Source organism: Pelophylax lessonae (genome assembly GCF_965119305.1).
Source record: "Pelophylax lessonae genome assembly, chromosome: 8".
Taxonomy (NCBI): domain Eukaryota; kingdom Metazoa; phylum Chordata; class Amphibia; order Anura; family Ranidae; genus Pelophylax; species Pelophylax lessonae.
The window spans coordinates 78898414-78920240 of record NC_138775.1 but is presented as its reverse complement, the minus strand read 5'-3'; the positions used below and the strand labels follow the sequence as shown (position 1 = coordinate 78920240).

General features: G+C 41.0%; 1 protein-coding gene across 2 annotated transcripts in view; it reads left to right on the top strand.

Moving 5' to 3' along the window:
- Positions 1-21827, top strand: part of ATG7 (autophagy related 7) — a 460198-nt gene that overhangs the window by 170244 nt on the left and 268127 nt on the right. For both annotated transcript variants that reach the window (XM_082264764.1, XM_082264763.1), the window contains exon 18: positions 12012-12134. In XM_082264764.1, the coding sequence (XP_082120890.1) occupies positions 12012-12134 (123 nt within the window). The remainder of the gene's footprint in view (positions 1-12011; positions 12135-21827) is intronic.

Sequence of the window (21827 nt, the reverse complement as noted above, 5' to 3'; positions counted from 1 at the left end):
CAGAGTTGGGTTTTGTTAGCAGCAAAGTGGTGACTGCGTTAACAAACAGTAAGCACTTACAGTACAAATATTGAAGATTTCACTAAAAGATGAAAATTCCCTTTGCACAGTGAAAATTTACCTTGACAGTGCATTTGCTCCACTACTTTAGTAAATCTGGGTCAATGCATCTAAAATCGCGCAGTTTGCACAAGGGTCGATAAATTCCTTTATTAATTGAAATGATGGAAGTTGTAGTTTTTATAAAAATACTGTCAATTATAAAGAGCAAGACTAATTTGGTTAGCTACGGAAAAAAAAAAAAATTGTTTATTGATGCTAGTTTGTGTAGTTGGCACAGGGCAGACTTTCATGGAATTTTGGCCATGTATCAATCACCTCTGAACTTTTCCCAAAACATCTGTACATGCTACACTGGGAATCCGATTTCATTCATTCACTGACAGATTGGAAGGTACTGTGGGAAACAGTGACAACCTGTTTATGTTTAGCCATTGTAGGATTCTGTTTCATTGGTGCCAAGCAGTTTAACAGATGCTAGTAGGGCTGTAGAAAAGTCCAGTATGGTTATCATAGCAACGTCAACCTGGAAGTACTGATACACATTGAAGATTACTAGGCTAGTTGGATTTAAGTTCCAGTATGAAAGAACATAAATGCCCTTTACACAACAGCAACCAAGTGTTGGGTACTACCATACCACACACTTAAAGCGTTCTGGACGTTTTTTTTTTTAAATCACCTCCGTGACAGTCACCACTTGTAGAATACACATCTGCATGTGTTGTCTATTGTACTCTGTTTTTTGTGAAGCTTTTAGTACTTACTGTAAACTCCAGCTTCAGCACGTAGCCATCCTAACTGTGGGCATCTGAAGCCCGCTGGGACTCTCTTCCGGGATTAGGTTCAGCTGGCTACCCTGAATGCACCTCCCAATCTTCCGCATGCGCAGTGGGAACGAATAGCGGCCCACTGTGTTTCTACCAGATTTACAACGCTACTTTTGTTGTTCCTGCCGCCACCGCCAGTTGCTACCAATACCCTCACTCCCACCTGATACAAATACTAAAAAAAGATTGAATTACCAAACTAAAAATGGCGCCTATCTCCGCCTAACATTGCGTCCTTCCCGGTTGTAAAATAACGTGATGCTAGCAGCAAAGGATGCCCAATGACTCCTGGGATGAGTCACAAGGCTAGCCCAGGAGCCAATGGAAAATCAGATATGACTTACCTCGCCGCGGCGAGGTTGGACATAAGTGCAGCCTTTAGACATCAGAAAAGAAAAAGTATCCGAAACGCCGCTTTAATCGTACAGTGCAGGTCACATGCCGAGTATTCATAGACCATAGGTTATAGGCTCATACCTTTAGGTAACTGGACACTGCAAAGCTTTTGAGGACTCCTTCTCTGGCCACCTCCTCTATAACCATACCCACTTTTTTCTAGTGTTCTAAGGTGATAGACCTTCTCCCGTATTCGCCCGTGTTCGCCCACCGTACATATACTGCAGTAGGGCAGCCTTAAGGGCAAAATCACGTACATATATGTGATTTTGTTTTAAGGCTCTAAGGAGCTCGTGTGCGCCACCAGATCTGCGCTCCTGCTGTGATGAGACACAGTGGGAGCCAGTCCGTGGGATCGGCAGCCGCGATCGCCACTGGCCTCCCCGCAATTGTCCATTAGACTGACAGAACGGCCGTCTGCCTATGTAAACCAGGCAGACAGCTGTTCTGTCAGATAGGAAGGGAGAGATTGTGTGTTCCTAGTAATCAGGAACACTGATCTCTTTCTTACTGCAGTCAGTCAAGTCCCAGTACAGTTAGAAAACACTCCTTAGGAACACACTTAACCCCTTGATCACCCATGATATTAACCCCTTCCCTGCCAGTGTCATTTATACAGTAACAGTGCATATTGCTCAGCACTGATCACTGTGTTGGTGTGTGTCACTGGTCCCCAAAAAGTGTCACTTAAGTGTCAGATTTGTCTGCCGCAATGTTGCAGTCCCGCTAAAAATCACTGATCATCGCCATTACAAATAAAAAAAAGTCCATTAATCTATCCTATAGTTTGTAGACGCTATAACTTTTGCGCAAACTAATTAAGATACGCTTTTTGGGATTTTTGTTTACCAAAAATATGTAGCAGAATACAAATTGGCCTAAACTGATAAAGAAATTTAGATTTTTTTAAATTTTTTTATTGGGAATGTTTTAAAGGCAAAAAGTATAAAATATTGTTTTGTTTTTTCAAAATGGTCGGTCTTTTTTTTGTTTATAGCACAAAAAATAAAAACCGCAGAGGTGAACAAATACCATTAAAAGAAAGCTCTATTTGTGAGGGAAAAAAAAGGACATCAATGTTATTTGGGTACAGTGTCCCACGACCGCGAAATTTTCAGCTAAAGCAACGCAGTGGCGTATCGCAAAAAATGGTCTGGTCATTAAGGGGGTAAACCCTGCCGGGGCTGAGGTGGTTAAAGTGTTATTAAACCCTGGAGCCTGCATTCACTATATCTTGTTTTCCACAGTACAAAGAACATGGAAATGCAATTATTTTAGTAAATGTAAACCTTAACCACTTGCCGACCGCCGCAAGTACATATACTGCGGCAGTCAGCCCCTCACAGGCAGAGTGACGTATCGGTACGTCACTAGCCTGTGAGGCTCTGGGGAGCGAGCGCGCACCGTCGGCAGCGCGCTCCTGCGCGGTCACGGACCCCCCCCCCCCCCCCGCTTGTGACCGGCCACTCAGCGATCGTCGGGGGAGAGGGAGAAAGTCAGGCGGCTAGTGTAAACAATGCGTCTGTCATTCTCCCCTGTGTAGAAACAATGATCATACGGTTCTACTATGTAGGCCCGTTGATCATTGTTCCTACAGCTCAAGCCACAGCCAATCACAGTTAGAATCACGCCCCTAGGGACACACACAGCCCCTCCCTCTCAAATAAAGTTAACCCCTTCACTGCCAGTGTAATTTTACAGTAACAATGCATATATATAGCACTGATTACTGTAGAAATGTCACTGGTAACCCCAAAAGTGTAAAAAATGTCAGTCAAGGGTCCGATCTGTCCGCCCCAATGTCGCAGTACCACAAAAAAAATTGCAGATCGCCGCCATTACGCGTTAAAAAAAAAACAACAAAAATGACAAAAATCTTTCCCTTTGTTAGTAAACGCGGGCTTAAGTGGTTAATACCTTTTCTCATCAGCCGTTTATAGCAGTTTTGTGATCTCCATCAGTTCCTGGTGAAGCTTGTAGGAGGAATTTTCATACTGCACTGAGCTTTTCTGTAAGGCTCCATGTACACGGGACGCTGGAAATGGCCGTTTAGGAGCAGTTGGGCGTTTTTTTCAGAAGCCCCTGAACCCATCTACATTTTATCTTATCTGTCCATGTACACCAGGTCGTTTACAGTCATTTGCAGGCAGTTGCGTTCAGGGACTGTTTTTAGAATGCAATTATTTGCGTTCGAACGTGTGTTTCCCGGCGTTTCAAACGCACAAACGCGTCCGAACGCGTCTGAACGCGATAACCCGCGTTTAGCGTTCGCGTTTTTCCATTTTAAAGGGGAATGATTTTTTTGACCTCTTGGAACGCTTCTAAACGCAAACGCTGCTAAACGCGGGTACAAACGCGACCGAACGGACGTTTCAAACGTCCTAAAAATTCCAGCATTCAAAGGGACTTTTAACAACGTCCCGTGTACATGGAGCCTAAGGCTGCAGGGCTCCTGACCCTCTGTCTGGACATGTCTGGACAGTGCTGATTGGCCCTGTGCTGATCACATCTTGCACACGCAAGAAAAAAAAACCCTCTCTAGCAATACACACCAAACCTAGCATGTGCAGCCTGACTCCAAAGGCTCTGTCTTATCCGGACATGTTCTGGAGTCAGTGGAAAAAGAGGGAGCTCTGTGCATAGAGGATAAAAAAGCCTTTTTACACAATGCAGAGGATTAACCCCTTAGGTTTCACAGCGAGTGTAAACAAGCATGCTTTACTGCATTTACAGACTGATTCTACCCTTGCGGATTTAGGCCACTTTCACACGTGTGTGACTTGGGAATGCAAATTCGCATGACAAGTCATACCCCATGATTTCCAACGAGTACCATTCATATCTGTGAAACTTCAAAGTAGTCCCTGCACTACTTTGGTTCGACTTGGATTCTACTTGAGGTCCTTAGACCTCAAGATTACACAGTCATTGTTTCAAGTGGCACGACTTTCAGGCCCTTCAAATGTGAAAGGGGCCTTAGTAACTGTTAACTTATGAGCCACAGGTTGCTTTATAGGTCCAGGGCCATGGTCCATCATTATGGAACTCAGACACTGAAGACCCTTTCAGGGGTATGCCCACCATGACGGATGAAGCCTGGGTCACCCTATATCTTTGACGTTACTATAAATACTGGGGCTGTGTTTGGAATGTGTACAGTGTAAACTTTTCAATTGGCACTAAAACTTAACCATTCAGAGCTTAGTCTTACGTGGGTGACCAGGTGTTACGTCACATCACAAGTCGTACACTTTACCACCACTTCCGCCTTAAGCCCTATTTAAGGTACACAGCAAAAATTCAGGCAAACATTTGCTCTGCAATAGACCACACAACACTTAAAGCGGAGTTACGGCCTCAAAAATTACTTTGGGTCAGCAGCTTGCTTTAAATGCCCAAAAAACAAATGGACAATCTCGATTTTTTTTTTCTTTACTTACCTTGTTTTTGAAGAAAGTATACTTACCTTCCTTCTACTTCCTCCCTCTGCGGCCGCGGCCCGCGCCGTCACTTCCTTGCGTTGACTCCTGGGAGCTGAACGTCATCGCTCCTGGAGTCAATGCGCCTGTACTGGCCCTGCTCGTCAGTTCCGGCGCAGACGCGCCTGCCCCAGAAGTGACGAGCGGGGCCGGTGCAGGCGCATTCTGGGACGAAGAGGACACAGAAGAGGACACTGAAGAGAGGACGCCTTGGCTTCATCTGCCCACACCTGAGATGGCAGCGCTGGACAAGACATTTTCAAGGTAAGTATTTCTTCTAAAAAGTAGTGCGACCTGGGACAGTTTAGAGGCTATCCATTCTGGAATGCAGTAGCCCTGACTGTCCCGGGAGTATTTTTTCTAAAAAACTTTTCTGAGGCCGGAACTCCGCTTTAACCTTACAGGGACAATCCTTCCTTTGCACTGTAGCAGGATTTAATTTTAACACTGGTCTCTGCATCCAACTCTTATTCTATTTCAGGCATGCAACAAGCAAGCCACACTCGGGGTACCGCCAGGGAGAAATCGCTGGTTCCTGGAAGAGGTTACTTACTTTGTCCCCAGGATCCCGCAATGTATTCCGGCAGTGTACGGCAGCCAAAACTTCCGCCTGATGCTGTGTGCCCCGGCTTCCGTTCCCAGTGAGCGTCGCGTCGCAGGGGCAGTGGAACCGGCGGCAAATTCTAAAAGTAAAACACACTGATATATTGTAATCCTTTTGGATTACATTACTAAATAAAATAAATTGACCTTAATTTGCCCCCCAGTGCCCTTGCTTCAGTTTTACTGTACTTTATATATATATACACACACACAGTGCCTTGCGAAAGTATTCGGCCCCCTTGAACTTTGCGACCTGTTGCCACATTTCAGGCTTTAAACATGAAGATATAAAACTGTAATTTTTTGTGAAGAATCAACAACAAGTGGGACACAATCATGAAGTGGAACAAAATTTATTGGATATTTCAAACAAATAAAAAACTGAAAAATTGGGCGTGCAAAATTATTCAGCCCCTTTTACTTTCAGTGCAGCAAACTCTCTCCAGAAGTTCAGTGAGGATCTCTGAATGATCCAATGTTGACCTAAATGACTAATGATGATAAATAGAATCCACCTGTGTGTAATCAAGTCCCAGTATAAATGCACCTGCACTGTGATAGTCTCAGAGCTCCGTTAAAAGCGCATAGAGCATTATGAAGAACAAGGAACACATGAGGCAGGTCCGAGATACTGTTGTGGAGAAGTTTAAAGCCGGATTTGGATACAAAAAGATTTCCCAAGCTTTAAACATCCCAAGGAGCACTGTGCAAGCGATAATATTGAAATGGAAGGAGTATCAGACTACTGCAAATCTACAAAGACCTGGCCGTCCCTCTAAACTTTCAGCTCATACAAGGAGAAGACTGATCAGAGATGCAGCCAAGAGGCCCATGATCACTCTGGATGAACTGCAGAGATCTACAGGTGAGGTGGGAGACTGTCCATAGGACAACAATTAGTCGTATACTGCACAAATCTGGCCTTTATGGAAGAGTGGCAAGAAGAAAGCCATTTCTTAAAGATATCCATAAAAAGTGGATTAAAGTTTGCCACAAGCCACCTGGTCAGATGAAACCAAAATCAAACTTTTTGGCAACAATGCAAAACGTTATGTTTGGCGTAAAAGCAACACAGCTCATCACCCTGAACACACCATCCCCACTGTCAAACATGGTGGTGGCAGCATCATGGTTTGGGCCTGCTTTTCTTCAGCAAGTACAGGGAAGATGGTTAAAATTGATGGGAAGATGGATGGAGCCAAATACAGGACCATTCTGGAAGAAAACCTGGTGGAGTCTTCAAAAGACCTGAGACTGAGACGGAGATTTGTCTTCCAACAAGACAATGATCCAAAACATAAAGCAAAATCTACAATGGAATGGTTCACAAATAAACATATCCAGGTGTTAGAATGGCCAAGTCAAAGTCCAGACCTGAATCCAATTGAGAATCTGTGGAAAAAACTGAAAACTGCTGTTCACAAACGCTCTCCATCCAACCCCACTGAGCTCAAGCTGTTTTGCAAGGAGGAATGGGCAAAAATGTCAGTCTCTCAATGTGCAAAACTGATAGAGACGTACCCCAAGCGACTTGCAGCTGTAATCGCAGCAAAAGGTGGCGCTACAAAGTATTAACTTAAGGGGGCTGAATAATTTTGCACGCCCAATTTTTCAGTTTTTTATTTGTTAAAATAGTTTGAAATATCCAATAAATTTCGTTCCACTTCATGATTGTGTCCCATTTGTTGTGATTCTTCACAAAAAATTACAGTTTTATATCTTTGTTTGAAGCCTGAAATGTGGCAAAAGGTCGCAAAGTTCAAGGGGGCCGAATACTTTCGCAAGGCACTTTGTATATATATATACATATATATATATATATATATATACACACACAGTGGGTACGGAAAGTATTCAGACCCCCTTACATTTTTCACTCTTTGTTATATTGCAGCCATTTGCTAAAATCATTTAAGTTCATTTTTCTTCCTCATGAATGTACACATAGCACCCCATACTGACAGAAAAACACAGAATTGTTGACATTGTTGCAGATTTATTAAAAAAGAAAAACTGAAATATCACATGGTCCTAAGTATTCAGACCCTTTGCTCAGTATTTAGTAGAAGCCCCCGTTTGATCTAATACAGCCAGGAGTCTTTTTGGGAAAGATGCAACAAGTCTTTCACGCCTGGATTTGGGGATCCTCTGCCATTCCTCCTTGCAGATCCTCTCCAGTTCTGTCAGGTTGGATGGTAAACGTTGGTGGACAGCCATTTTTAGGTCTCTCCAGAAATGCTCAATTGGGTTTAAGTCAGGGCTCTGGCTGGGCCATTCAAGAACAGTCACGGAGTTGTTGTAAAGCAACTCCTTCGTTATTTTAGCTGTGTGCTTAGGGTCATTCTCTTGTTGGAAGGTAAACCTTCGGCCCAGTCTGAGGTCCAGAGCACTCTGGAGAAGGTTTTTGTCCAGGATATCCCTGTACTTGGCTGCATTCATCTTTCCCTCGATTGCAACCAGTCTTCCTGTCCCTGCAGCTGAGAAACACCCTCACAGCATGATGCTGCCACCACCATGCTTCACTGTTGGGACTGTATTGGACAGGTGATGAGCAGTGCCTGGTTTTCTCCACACATACCGCTTAGAATTAAGGCCAAAAAGTTCTATTTTGGTCTCATCAGACCAGAGAATCTTATTTCTCACCATCTTGGAGTCCTTCAGGTGTTTTTTTTAGCAAACTCCATGCGGGCTTTCATGTGTCTTAGGAGAGGCTTCCGTCGGGCCACTCTGCCATAAAGCCCCGACTGGTGGAGGGCTGCAGTGATGGTTGACTTTCTACAACTTTCTCCCATCTCCTGACTGCATCTCTGGAGCTCAGCCACAGTGATCTTTGGGTTCTTCTTTACCTCTCTCACCAAGGCTCTTCTCCCCCGATAGCTCAGTTTGGCCGGACGGCCAGCTCTAGGAAGGGTTCTGGTCGTCCCAAACGTCTTCCATTTGAGGATTATGGAGGCCACTGTGCTCGTAGGAACCTTAAGTGCAGCAGAAATCTTTTTGTAACCTTGGCCAGATCTGTGCCTTGACACAATTCTGTCTCTGAGCTCTTCAGGCAGTTCCTTTGACCTCGTGATTCTCATTTGCTCTGACATGCATTGTGATCTGGAAGGTCTTATATAGACAGGTGTGTGGCTTTCCTAATCAAGTCCAATCAGTATAATCAAACACAGCTGGACTCAAATGAAGGTGTAGAACCATCTCAAGGATGATCAGAAGAAATGGAAAGCACCTGAGTTAAATATTACGAGTGTCACAGTCTGAATACTTAGGACCATGTGATATTTCAGTTTTTATTTTTTAATAAATCTGCAACAATGTCAACAATTCTGTGTTTTTCTGTCAGTATGGGGTGCTATGTGTACAGTCATGAGGAAGAAGAATGAACTTAAATGATTTTAGCAAATGGCTGCAATATAACAAAGAGTGAAAAATTTAAGGGGGTCCGTACCCACTGTGTATATATATATATATATATATATATATATATATATATATATATATATATACTTTATCTTATTTATAGTTATTTATTATATTATAATTTATGATTTTGTGTTTCAAACTTTATTATACCCGAGATGTTATAATGAAGAGCGCACATTAAAAAAAAAATCATATATAAATAGTTGGTTTGGGCTGCTCGTCCTTAAGAATTACATGCCAAATAATGGTACCGCTTTCAGCACCTAAAATTTGAATTAACCAGAACACCAGGGAGGTTAATGCAGCCGTTGCTGTCCAAGGCTACAAATTACCAGGTTCCTTCTCCAGCTTCTTCTGCTGTGCACAAAATTCCCGGTATTGTCACACTTGACTTGGGTACAAAGCGAGATACTGAATCTAAAAAGTAATTTCCATTCATGAACAAATAAAATGGGAAATGTATATTATTATGTCTATTGGGTGAATCCAGAAAAGATTTACACTCCTCCAAAAATCATTGCGAAGCTCCATCCAGTCAAAAAAGAGTTTACTAGAAGGTGGCCAGGAGTTGATCCTGCCCTCTCAGTTTTAAATAAATATCTCCCTGTATCAATTGAAGATGTTCCTTCATTCAAAGATTCTGCAGATAGAAAGTTTGAGATGCTCTTAAAGGCTTTCTTTACACTTGCAGGCCTAGCTATGCAAGCAGCTATTGCTGTAATTTCTGTATTCCAGGACCATGTTTTAACTGAGCATTTATAGCAACAGCCTTCCCTCACAATTCAGGGAACTTGCTCATCAATGGAAGCCAAGCTCCCCATCAACATCTTGGCTCTACAACCCTGGACCCCACTTCTGCCTTCTGCAAGGACACCCAATCAGAGTGCAATCATACAATGCCATGGCTGTGGCCTACATCAACCACCTAGGGGACACTAGAAATCATACTGACCTGAAGAAAGCAAGCAACGACATCTTATGAACAAAGACTCGCTGTTCAGCTATCTCTGATGTCCACATGCCAGGAGTGGACAACTGGGAGGCAGATTACCTCAGCCGCCACCGTCTGGACCTAGGATAATAGGCCCTTCACCCTTACATCTGGGGACCATGGAACTGGATTTTCTGGTCTCAAGTTTTAACAACAAGCTACCTTTGTTCGTGGCAGAACCAAGCATCCTCTAGCACCACCATTTGATGGCTTGGTTATCCCGTGGTCTGAGTTCAGGCTAATGTATGCTATCCCTCCAGAGCAAATTCTACCTTGTCTGCTCCACAAAAAAAGCAAGAGAAGAAACTGGTGGTTCTCATTGCACCCTACTTGCTTGGAGGAACCTCATACACAGAAATGCTCAGACTCTTCTTGGAGATGACCTGTGGCCTCCTCCTAATAGACCAGACCTGCTGTCTCAGGACCCTCTATTCCATCTGGCCTCTTATTTACTATCTTAAGTGGCATGGATGTTGAAGTCCACGTCTTAAGGGACGGAGTAATTTCTACCTTGCTTAAAAGAGAAGTATGGCCAAAGCTTTTTTGGACATAGTTATCTTGTGGGTCACAGGAGCGCACTCGATTCAATCAGCCAGTCTTATTTCCTTACTCCACAAAGCTTATGAGGAGCCTTCTGTAAGGGCTACACAACAAGGATTTTTTTGTAGTTATTTTTCTTTTTGAGGGTGGGGTTTTTCACCTAAAACCTAGCTTCCAAGTAGGAAAACCAAGCTATATTTTTCTCTGGGTCATTGTCAAAGGCATGGGCAGCTCTATTGACAACTATATTTCCCCATCACTACATTCAAGTAGACTTAATATTGAGGGTAGTCCATCATTTTTGTCTTTGGAAAACAATACTGTCTTCTATAGAAACATGGAGCTAGTTTAACTCAAAACAGATATATACACTATTTCAGTTGAATCTTATAAATATATTACATTTATTTTTCAAATGCAGATAATGTAAGGTACCTAAAATGTGATGTTATATTAGCTTTTTCATATTCATATACGATCAGCAGTGTCAGAAATTCAGGCTCTAGTACATGGTGCATTATTTTCATTGTAATAGGAGGAGCTTGGTTAAAGCATGATTTAGGGCCAATGCCTGCACCTCAAGCAATTGTACATGCAATTTATCGTTGTTATATAAGTTTATTTATTCTTCTAAACATATACTTGCTATCATTCCACTGAAAGAAAAATAGCAATAGTCCAGAGAATAGCTAGGAACTTGAAAGGAAAGATTTTAAATTTGTGACTCCTAGGAGATGGAAGCAGGTACCAAAAGTTTCCAACCATCTGCCTATACACATTAAGCCCCCATTCACACCAAGATTTTTCTGCATGCTTCCCTACACCTGACTATGCTCAACATTCAGTTCCCCATTCTAATTGTCCCTTTTTGCACTTGTACACTCAGTCACCGTACGCTCAAAAAAGCATATGAGCATTTTTTTGTACAGGATACAGTAAAGGACAAAACAGAAACACAAGTCCATTGGAAACCACCATATAATATACAGGGATAATAAAATCGAAATGCCAAAAAAATGAATATCTATAGAAGAAACTATGTAAGGTCAATCTCACTCAAGAGGTCCCCTTCAACAGAAGAATACGTCCCTCACTTTACCGAGTTCTGCAGTTCTGAACTTCCACTAGTAGGGGTATTAGAATAAAAGGGGAGGGGGGTGGTAAGTAGAGGGGAAGGGGGGCACGGGGGACCAAAAGAGTAGAAGACGGGGGGACACGCATTCAAAGGCTTCGCCCCAGTGTCTTCATAAGGCAGCAAACAAGGCATAAAGCACTCAAAAGGAGGGGGAGGTCCCATTCTTCAGGTGCCTGTTTTTTTTTTTTTAGCGTATTTGGTCCCCTAGACTTCAATAGAAGTGCCTGTAAACATGCAATATGTGCATTTTTGCAATTGAAGAACTCCTCCTCTGCTTATGGAAAAACACAATGGATTGTTTGAATGGTTTTATAATTTTTATAATTTTTTAATCAGCGAAGCTCTTTACAAAATAAAAGGTCATTCAGTTTCTCTCCAGGCCTTCTCTACTAGGACAGTACAGACTTAAGAACTGAAAGAAGTGAACAGACTGGACTAGCAAGGAGTTTGGCAGAGCAAGCTATTAAATGTGAAATTGATTGATTAGGTGATTATAATCTTCACCTTCAAGTAAGCAATTTGGATATGCATGAATAATGGTATTCTTTTTTTTCTAGGTGATTGATCAATATAAAAAAGAAAGATTCGACTTCTTGGCTAAGGTTTTTAACTCTTCACATTCCTTCCTTGAAGATTTAACGGGTCTTACTTTGCTGCATCAAGAGACACAGGCTGCAGAGGTCAGAATTTATTTTCTTTCATATATATAATGGGTCTCCATTCTGTTGGTTCTATGCTCTAAAGTACAATTGAATTGCTGTGAATTTTTTTGCAGCAATATGGCAAGTTACTTCTCACATATCAACATGCATGTTCAGGGCAAATATTTGGCTGTTCACACTACAATGAGAAAAGGGTACTATAAATCTGTAGCAGACATTTACCTTTTATATCATTTTATGCTCAGTGTGTCAGATATTGACCTAATGTGCTGTGTTTGTTTTTAGATATAGAGACATTCTTTAAGCCTATATGAAACATTGCTATGCTTTTTTAAAGCATTTTTAAACTGTGTTTTTTAGCTTACCACATTGAGCACAAGACAATAACATTACCCCGTTAAACTATATGTTAAAATTCCTCTCTCTGTGCTGCTTTTCTGAACTTCTGTTTTTTACAAAAAAAGATGATAGTTGACAGTGCAATCTCCAGTCAGTCTGTTAGCTTGGAGGAGGAAAGAAAAGTAGCATCCTAGGCTACAAGACTGTTTCTATTGATGTGCACACAGTGTATCGAAACACAGCTCTAGTCCCTGCATACAAGGGTGGCTTCATAGGATGCAGCAGGAGAAAAGAGCCACATTCAAACAGGAAACCTAGGGGCAGTGATTATGGCAGCAGCTTAAACAGGAACATAGGCAAGGATTAAAAGGTAAAGAAACCATGTACCCAGTAAGTGGAAAAAAGCAGCTGAGAAAGTGCCTACAAAATTAGGGTTTATATCACTTTAAGCATTGCTGACCCTTTGACCTCTATATGCTGTTGGGGGTTCTTTGTGTATAAGCCATTAAAGTATAACTAAAGGCAAAACTTTGTTTTTATTTTTGGACAGAGTGCAGAGGGATTAGAACGCTTGTCAGCTTTTTATTGTTGTCTATGTCCCCGTTAAAGACATTCACCCTCTCTATTTATCCTGTTTACTATTATCATTGAAAGTGAACATAAAAGAAAATCCCAAATTTTGGGTTGACCCCAGAAAAATAATAGAGGGGAAATCTTCCAATGTGGACACTAGATCTGCAAAGATTTCCTCTCACTTCCTGTTTGGCTGTGGGACAGGAAGTAATGGGAAATATCCACAATAGGACACAGAAGGCGGGAAAAAAACTGACCAGGGTTATAACCCTCTTACTCTATCCAAAATTGACAAAAAAAAGTTTTGCCCATAGTTCTACTTTAACAAGTTTGTTTTATATGTTGAATAATGTACTTGAGACAAAATTACCTCTAAGTTTTTATGACTTTTCCTACATTTTTTTTCAGATTGCTGTAAAGTGGTTAAACCTGTTTTTTATGTTAAGATAGCTATAATTAACCACAAAAATGTACTTAATGTGCCTTAGTGATGGTACAAGATTAATGGTGTGGAGTTCAAGTTGTTGTACCTACAGTAATTTCTGTTATTTGGAAATATGTTTAATACATAAAACCTGGCATAATAAAAGGAACCTATTCTGAAATCTTTTTTCTGTTGAGTCAGTCAGTGAGTTGCCAATGAAGCTGAGCTAGCCAGTCAGAAGCAAACTTCATAGTTTTCATTGGTGGTGGACAACTTACTTGGTGGTGGTGGACAACATTGTGGAGTTTCGGGGACAGACAGTTTGTTGTCATACACCCTGAGATTTGTGGTGTGGTTTCTAGTTTGAGTATTGCCTGGTGAGAACAGATCAGCTGAATTCAGATCCTGAACACAGAGTTTTTGGACATACAGATGTTGATTTCCTAAAACTAAAGAGTGAAAAATCTGGTGCAGCTCTACATAGAAACCAATCAGTGTCCAGATTTTATTGTCAAAGCTTAATTAAACAAGCTGAGGTTAGAAGTTGATTGGTTACCCTGCACAGCTGCACCTGATTTTGACTTTCTGGTTTTAGTAAATCTACTCCAATGTTAACTGCAACATTAACTGCAATTCTTTTGGGCTCACTAGTTGTATGGCTTTTGTCCCAAAGTTCAATTACATACCAAATACCTGTTTATATTCTTATATACAGCCTTGGATGTGTCCCTGGATGCAAGGTCAATTTCTATCCAATAGTCCAAGTATATTTAGGGGGTTTTAATAAATACCCATTTGGTTTAAATTGCTTGCTCACTAGTGGCAGAAGAAACTTAAACAAAGGGAGGAGTTCCCCAGAAAATCTGATTTGCAGGAAATTAAATCTTTTTTTATTACTTAACCACTTCCTGCCCAAGGGTATACCTGTACGCCCTTGGGTTTCAGTGGTTATACCGGGATGATGCTTGCATCTACAGGCATCATCCCAGTACCATTATTTTCAGCCGGCGATCCCCTTTCAAAGAGAAGTGATCTGAGTGGCTAATTTTACACGCAAATGCGAACACCTACGTGCATATGTAAACGATGATCACACCACACGTGAGGTATTGTTGCGAATGCCAGAGCGAGAGCAATAATTCTACCACCAGACCTCTTGTGCCACTCTAAACTGGTAACCTGTAAAGGCGTTTAAAAGTTCACCTATGGAGAATTTTAAGTACCGTAGTTTGCCGCCATTCCACGGGCAGACGCAATTTTAAAGCGTGACATGTTGGGTATCTATTTACTCGACGTAACATCATCTTTTACATTATACAAAAAATTGGGCTAACTTTACTGTTTTTTTTTTTTTTTTTTCCATGAATGTGTTTTTTTTTCTCCAAAAAAATTGCGTTTGAAAAAGCGCTGCGCAAATACCGTGAAACATAAAAAATTGCAACACACACCATTTTATTATATAGGGTCTCTACTAAAAGAAAAAATATATAATGTTTGGGGTTCTGAGTACAAACCCAATTCCAAAAAAGTTGGAACACTGTACAAATTGTGACTAAAAACAGAATGCAATGATGTGAAAGTTTCAAATTTCAATATTCTATTCAGAATACAACATAGATGACATATCAAATGTTTAACCTGATAAAATGTATCATTTTAAGGAAAAAATAGGTTAATTTTAAATTTCATGGCATCAACACATCTCAAAAAAGTTGGGACAAGGCCTTGTTTACCACTGTGTGACATCCCCTTTTCTTTTAATAACAGTCTGTAAATGTCTGGGGACTGAGGAGACAAGTTGCTCAAGTTTTTTTTTTAATTCACGAGTTTTTATTGTTTTCAATACATTACATATTATTACTTACATATATACAATCACAATCCAAAACATTCTCCTGGCCCCTCCCCCCCCCGTTATCCCTCCTGTTGCGAAAAAAAAAAAAAAAATCCTATAAGACTTCCTCATCAGGAAGAATAAGTGAGCGGAATTCCTCCAGGCAAAACTCAGAGGAAACCTAAAAAACAGAAAAACATGTTCGTATATTACCCTCATCCGTGACATACTTATACTTATCTACCAACGTGTCCGTACTCAAGGTGCGGGAGAGAAAAAAAAAAAAAACCCCACATCCCACCCACAATATATAAATTCCTCCGCACATATCACAACAAAAACATAATAGTGTTCCCTATAATCTCATGCCCCAAACCGTGCCAAACTTGTCACACCTCGTGATCATACTCTAGGTGATAAAAAAAAAAAAAAAAGGGAAAATCCTATAAGACTTCCTCATCAGGAAGAATAAGTGAGCGGTGTATGACCCTTCTTCTCATTTAGAGAAGGGAGAGAAAAAAAAAAAAAAAAAAAGGGGGAAATTATGCCCCCGTGAAACCCCCCTCCCACCCCCCCTTTACCTTTAACATTGGGGGGAGGAACCATATTTCATATCACAACACCAATACTTTGCTTCCTTCAAAACATACAGACATCTTATTACATTATATACATCTTATGTACATTACATACAATACAATCCCTCCTGACGTTACTCGTCAGGCCTCCTAAAGATCCCTCCACTGGCTCCCCGCGGAGCTCAAGTTTAGGAATAGGAATGTTGTCCCATTCTTGTCTAATACAGGCTTCTAGTTGCTCAACTGTCTTAGGTCTTTTGTCGCATCTTCCTCTTTATGATGCGCCAAATGTTTTCTATGGGTGAAAGATCTGGACTGCAGGCTGGCCATTTCAGTACTCGGATCCTTCTTCTATGCAGCCATGATGTTGTAATTGATGCAGTATGTGGTCTGGCATTTTCATGTTGGAAAATGCAAGGTCTTCCCTGAAAGAGACGACGTCTGGATGGGAGCATAAGTTGTTCTAGAACATGGATATACCTTTCAGCATTGATGGCGCCTTTCCAGATGTGTAAGCTGCCCATGCCACACGCACTCATGCAACCCCATACCATCAGAGATGCAGGCTTCTGAACTGAGCGCTGATAACAACTTGGGTTGTCCTTGTCCTCTTTATTCCGGATGACATGGCGCCCCAGTTTTCCAAAAATAACTTCAAATTTTGATTCATCTGACCACAGAACAGTTTTCCACTTTGCCACAGTCCATTATAAATGAGCCTTGGCCCAGAGAAAATACCTGCCCTTCTGGATTATGTTTAGATATTGCGTTCTTTTTTGGCCTATAGAGTTTAAACCGGCAACGGCAAATGGCACGGTGGATTTTGTTTACCGACAATGTTTTCTGGAAGTATTCCTGAGCCCATGTTGGGATTTCCATTACAGTAGCATTCCTGTATGTGATGCAGTGCCATATAAGGGCCCAAAGATCATGGGCATCCAGTATGGGTTTTCCGGCCTTGACCCTTACGCACAGAGATTGTTCCAGATTCTCTGAATCTTTGGATGATCTTGTGCACTGTAGATGATGATAACTTCAAACTCTTTGCAATTTTTCTCTGAGAAACCCCTTTCTGATATTGCTCCACTATTTTTCACCGCAGCATTGGGGGAATTGTTGATCCTCTGCCCATCTTGACTTCTGAGAGACACTGCCACTCTGAAAGGTTCTTTTTATACCCTATCATGTTACCGATTGACCTATTTGCCAATTGACCTAATTGGTCCTCCAGCTGTTCCTTATATGTTCATTTAACTTTTCCAGCCTCTTATTGCTACCTGTCCCAACTTTTTTGGAATGTGTAGCTCTCATGAAATCCAAAATGAGACAATATTTGGCATGACATTTGAAAATGTCTCACTTTCAACATTTGATATGTTATCTATATTATATTGTGAATAAAATATAAGTTTATGAGATTTGTAAATTAGTCCATTCCTCTTTTACTCACAATTTGTACAGTGTCCCAACTTTTTTGGAATTGGGTTTTTAATTTTCCAGCAAAAAAAAGTAGATGTTTTCAGTAGGAGCGAAGTGTCAGAATAGCCTTGGGAAGGAGGTGGTTAAAAGAATACTGCATCTTTAAAATATGGACATTGCTTAAAGCGGAGTTCCACCCTGGTTATACATTTTTTTACAAAAATACCCCCGGGACAGTCAGGGCTAGCACATTCCACAATGGCTAGCCTCTGATCTGTCCCGGGTTGCACTTACCTTTCAGGAGATATACTTACCTTGAAATTGTCTTCTCCAGCGCTGCCATCTCAGGTGTGGGCAGCTTGAAGCCAGCACGATCCTCTTCCGCGTCCTCTTCGGTCCTCTTCCTCCTTCTTCGGTCCCACGATGCACTGCACCGGCCCCGACGTCACTTCCGGGTCGCGCGCGTCATCCCTCCACAGCTTCTGGGCATGCCCAGAAGCTGTTTAGAAGGGGATGACGTGCGCGCCCCGGAACTGACGTCGGGGCCGGTGCAGGCGCAATGATTCCTGGGAGCGATGACGTTCAGCTCCCAGGAATCATTGCAAAAGCCAGGAAGTGACGAATCGCCGTGGCCGCCGAGGGGAGGAAGAAGGAAGTAAGGTGAGTATATTTTCTCTAAAAGGTAAGTGAAAAAAAAAAAAAAATTGCGATTATCCATTTGTTTTTCAGGTGACCGGGAGCGAGAAAATGGAGGTAAGTATAAATTTCGGGTGGAACTCCGCTTTAAATAGCTGAGTGTAGAATGCTTATAAAATATATTGTAGCGTAGTGAAACCCACCTTTTTGTACTGATTCCCAATCTCCCAACTGCACACTAGGGTTGTGTGATCGTGTCTAGCAAAGGAGCAGTAGCTAAAAAAAAAAAAGGACCAAGACAACATATGGTTGAGGGGAACAGGGGGAATATGGATCAAAGCTATGCTTTCTTTTAACTTTAAGTATACTTAATTACCAATTTCATTCAAACCTTCAGGCAAAAAATATAAAAATAGTCAAAATAAATACAGGGTTGCTGAATTTTCTGCCAAAGGACTTTTAATTCTTTACAGTCAGTCTTGTGATATAGACACATTATTCACACTGCACAATCAGACATGTGATGCATGTAGCCTCTGATTAAGTAGTTTAGCTAATTGATTCAGCAATTTGGCTTCCTCTGTCACTTTTTTTTCCTCCACCTTCTTCACAGTGCATTAAGATCAACACAGCTACACAGTGAACAGTGACCTGACCTAGGAAGCACTAATGCCATAGTTGTACGCATACGTTTACTTAGCCCGACAGAATTTGTAAAATGTTAGCCATTTTTGCAGCACAAAATAACCCACTTTTGATACATCAAGCTGCACTTTTAAAAAAAAGTCTCGATGTCTGGAACACAATCATTTAGGCTGCATTCACACTTGAGCGTAGCGTTTTACCGCGATTTTACCGTGATTTTCAGGCGTTTTTGAAGGCAGGCATTGACATCTATCCAAAACGCTGGTAATCAGCCCAAAAAGAAGCTCATGTACTTTTTTCAGCTACAGGTGTTTTGCAAAACGCTCAGATGTGAACAGGGGCCATTTAAATGAATGGGGTTTTACTTGTTGGGCGTTTTGGAACGTTTTTTTTGAGCGTTTTTGGAGCTGAAAAACACTCATAAAAAGGCCTGTTGTGAATGGAGCCTTAGAGTAATGAGACAAAAATGTAATTTCGTAATCATATCTATAAATGCTATGTTTGTAATCAAAGCCTACACCATTTCTACCTTGAAGCATGGAGGTACATCTCTTGGGGTTGTGTGATCTACAGCAACACAAGGAATTTCATTAAACCTGATGGTGAGATGAATGTAGAATAATATTAGAAAATATTGAAGGAAAATTTGCCTTTATCAGCCCAGAAGCGGCGCATGGGAAGCACTTAGACTTTCCAACATGACAGTGATCCAAAGTACAAGTAGTTGCAGCAGAAAAAAAGTGAAGGTTCTACAAACATCATTGGGCCACTTTGGGTAAATCTCAAACATGCAATTCATGCTAGACACCTAAAACATTTTCAGGATCTGAAGGCCTTTTGCCAAGAAGAATACAGTTTTAATAGAGGGTCTCAGTCACAACTATACCAAACTGCAAGCCATCATTGAAACTTTTAAACAGGGCATTTTTTTCCATTTATTGTTTAAGTTGCTTAAAGGAGTTGTAAAGCCAGGAAGGTTTTTTATCTTAATGCATTTTATGCATTAAGATAAAAAGCCTTCTCTGTGTAACAGCCGCCCAAGCACTCCCTAATACTTACCTGAGCCCCATCTCTTTCCAGCAATGTCCACAAGTCCCTCGGCCGTCCGGAACTCTCCCTTCCGGATTGGTTGAGACCCAGCAGCGGCGCCATTGATGCCCGCTGCTGTCAATCAAAGCCAGTTAGCCATTCAGGAGAGAGAGGGGGTGGGTCTGAATGGACACATTGAGCTGCAGCTCCGCTCAGGTGCCCCCATAGCAAGCTGCTTGCTGTTGGGGCACTTGACAGGAGCAGCGAAGAGGGACCCAAAAAGAGGAGGATTTGGGCTGCTCTGTGCAAAACCACTGCACAGAACAGAGAAAGTAAGTATAACATATTTAGTATGTATAACTAAAAAAAAAAAAAAAAGAGAGAGAGAGACTTTACAATCACTTTAATGACTGAATTTTAATCATATTAAAAAAAAAAAGAAATGTTTTCTTTCTGAATCACTCATGTTTTCTGTTTTCTTACAAAATGGTTCACATTTTACAGATGTCTGCGGGTGTATAAACTTATGAGCACAGCTATATATCTCTGAGCTGCATTTTTTATTTAGAGGGGCTCTCTTTTTTTTAAAATCAAATCCCACTTTTTTCCTAATTGGTCAGAAGTTATAACCAGTGTGGTATATTAATACTAGACCTTATCTGTTATTTTTAAAAGCCATTATAAAGAAAAAGTAACAATGAAAAAAAAAAAAAAAAACTTGTGGGTTTATTCAATCTTTTCTTCTTAATAATTCTTCATCGTCCATGTAATTTGAAGCATTGGTAGGAGTATGTCCTTTGCTTACACACTTTGAAAAGTGTTCGTAAAGTCAGGAAGTCTGACTAATGCTAAACCTAAGAAGTAGCAGGGTGATCTTACAGACTAGAAGAGGTGTGGAGCACAGGAGAAGCCAGAAATACAAGTTCTTTGGCTGGTAAAATAGTAAATGTATATATATTAACAGTGTAGTTGGCTGTTTGATTGGTTTCATTAAAGAGTATCTATACTCAAAAAGAAAAATGTAATTGAATACAGCTTAACAGCTCTTTGATGACTGCATTAATTTATGACTGCATTCTTTTTCTTTTTTCTTTTTTTTTTGTGTTTTTTTTATTTTTAACCCTTATAATCCTTTCTATAACACAATTCCCTTCTCTGGGTGGCTACACTTTTATTTCTCCTATATCTTGGGTGGCCACCATAGTTGATATACTAAAACTGCAAACATGTCTGCCCTTGTTTATCTCCAATTCATGGTGTATCGATGGGAGTAGTAGTTTATATAATAAAAATACTCTGTCCCAATGACAATTTTCTGGAGTTAGTTTTCTTAAGAACTACCTGTGCCTTATTCAGGCAAGCATTTACTCTAGTGTTGGTAACATTACTAACACATGCAGCAAATTCAGGTAATTCTAACTACTGAAACTTTAAAGCCCAACTCCAGGAGGCTTGAAAATGATCCATTGCAGTGGGGCCAAAAGCTAAATGTAAGAAAAGGGACCTGGGATACAGGGGATGTCATTACCCAAATATGGCAATGCCCATATTTAAGAAATGACCTGTCACTGGGTGGGCAGAGCCTGGTGGGCCAAGCTAGAATAGGTACTGAGAGACTATTTCCCTACCGGGTCCACTTTACTTTTGATTGAGACCCCACAGCAGTGGGTGGATTCAAAAGCTGATATTGAACAAAATAGCAGCTATCAATCTCCAAACTGCCATGCGCTGTCAATCAGAAGTAAAGCAAACCCAATGGGGAACAAGTGTCTTAGTTTTTCCTCATGCTCCTAGAATAAAAATAATCAGCCCTGAAAATCAGCAGAATTCTAAAAGGGTTGTCTAAGACTCCCATTATTACTTCCCCAGACTGTTCTTTGTACTTTCTTTTAAGCGCACAGGAAGCGACCAGGACTCTACATTTCTTGCAAGATCAACACGTATTTCCTGTGCCTGCTGAAAATGTTCTGGTAAGGTGCGATATATAAAATGGTTGGGTTTAGACACACTTTAACAAAATAATAAAAAATTGCACTGAAGAAAGTAGAAATGTTGCCCATAGCTATAAATTCCACTAGATTTTTCTAAAACAGGTCAAAATGCAATCTCAAAAACAGATTGCGGTTTGTTGTATTCTGCGCAACTATTTCTGCTTTGTTCATGTTTCTTTGTGAACACAATCGGGTAGTCTGCTCTAAAGCTGCCTATTGTTAAACCGCGACTATTCTTGATTA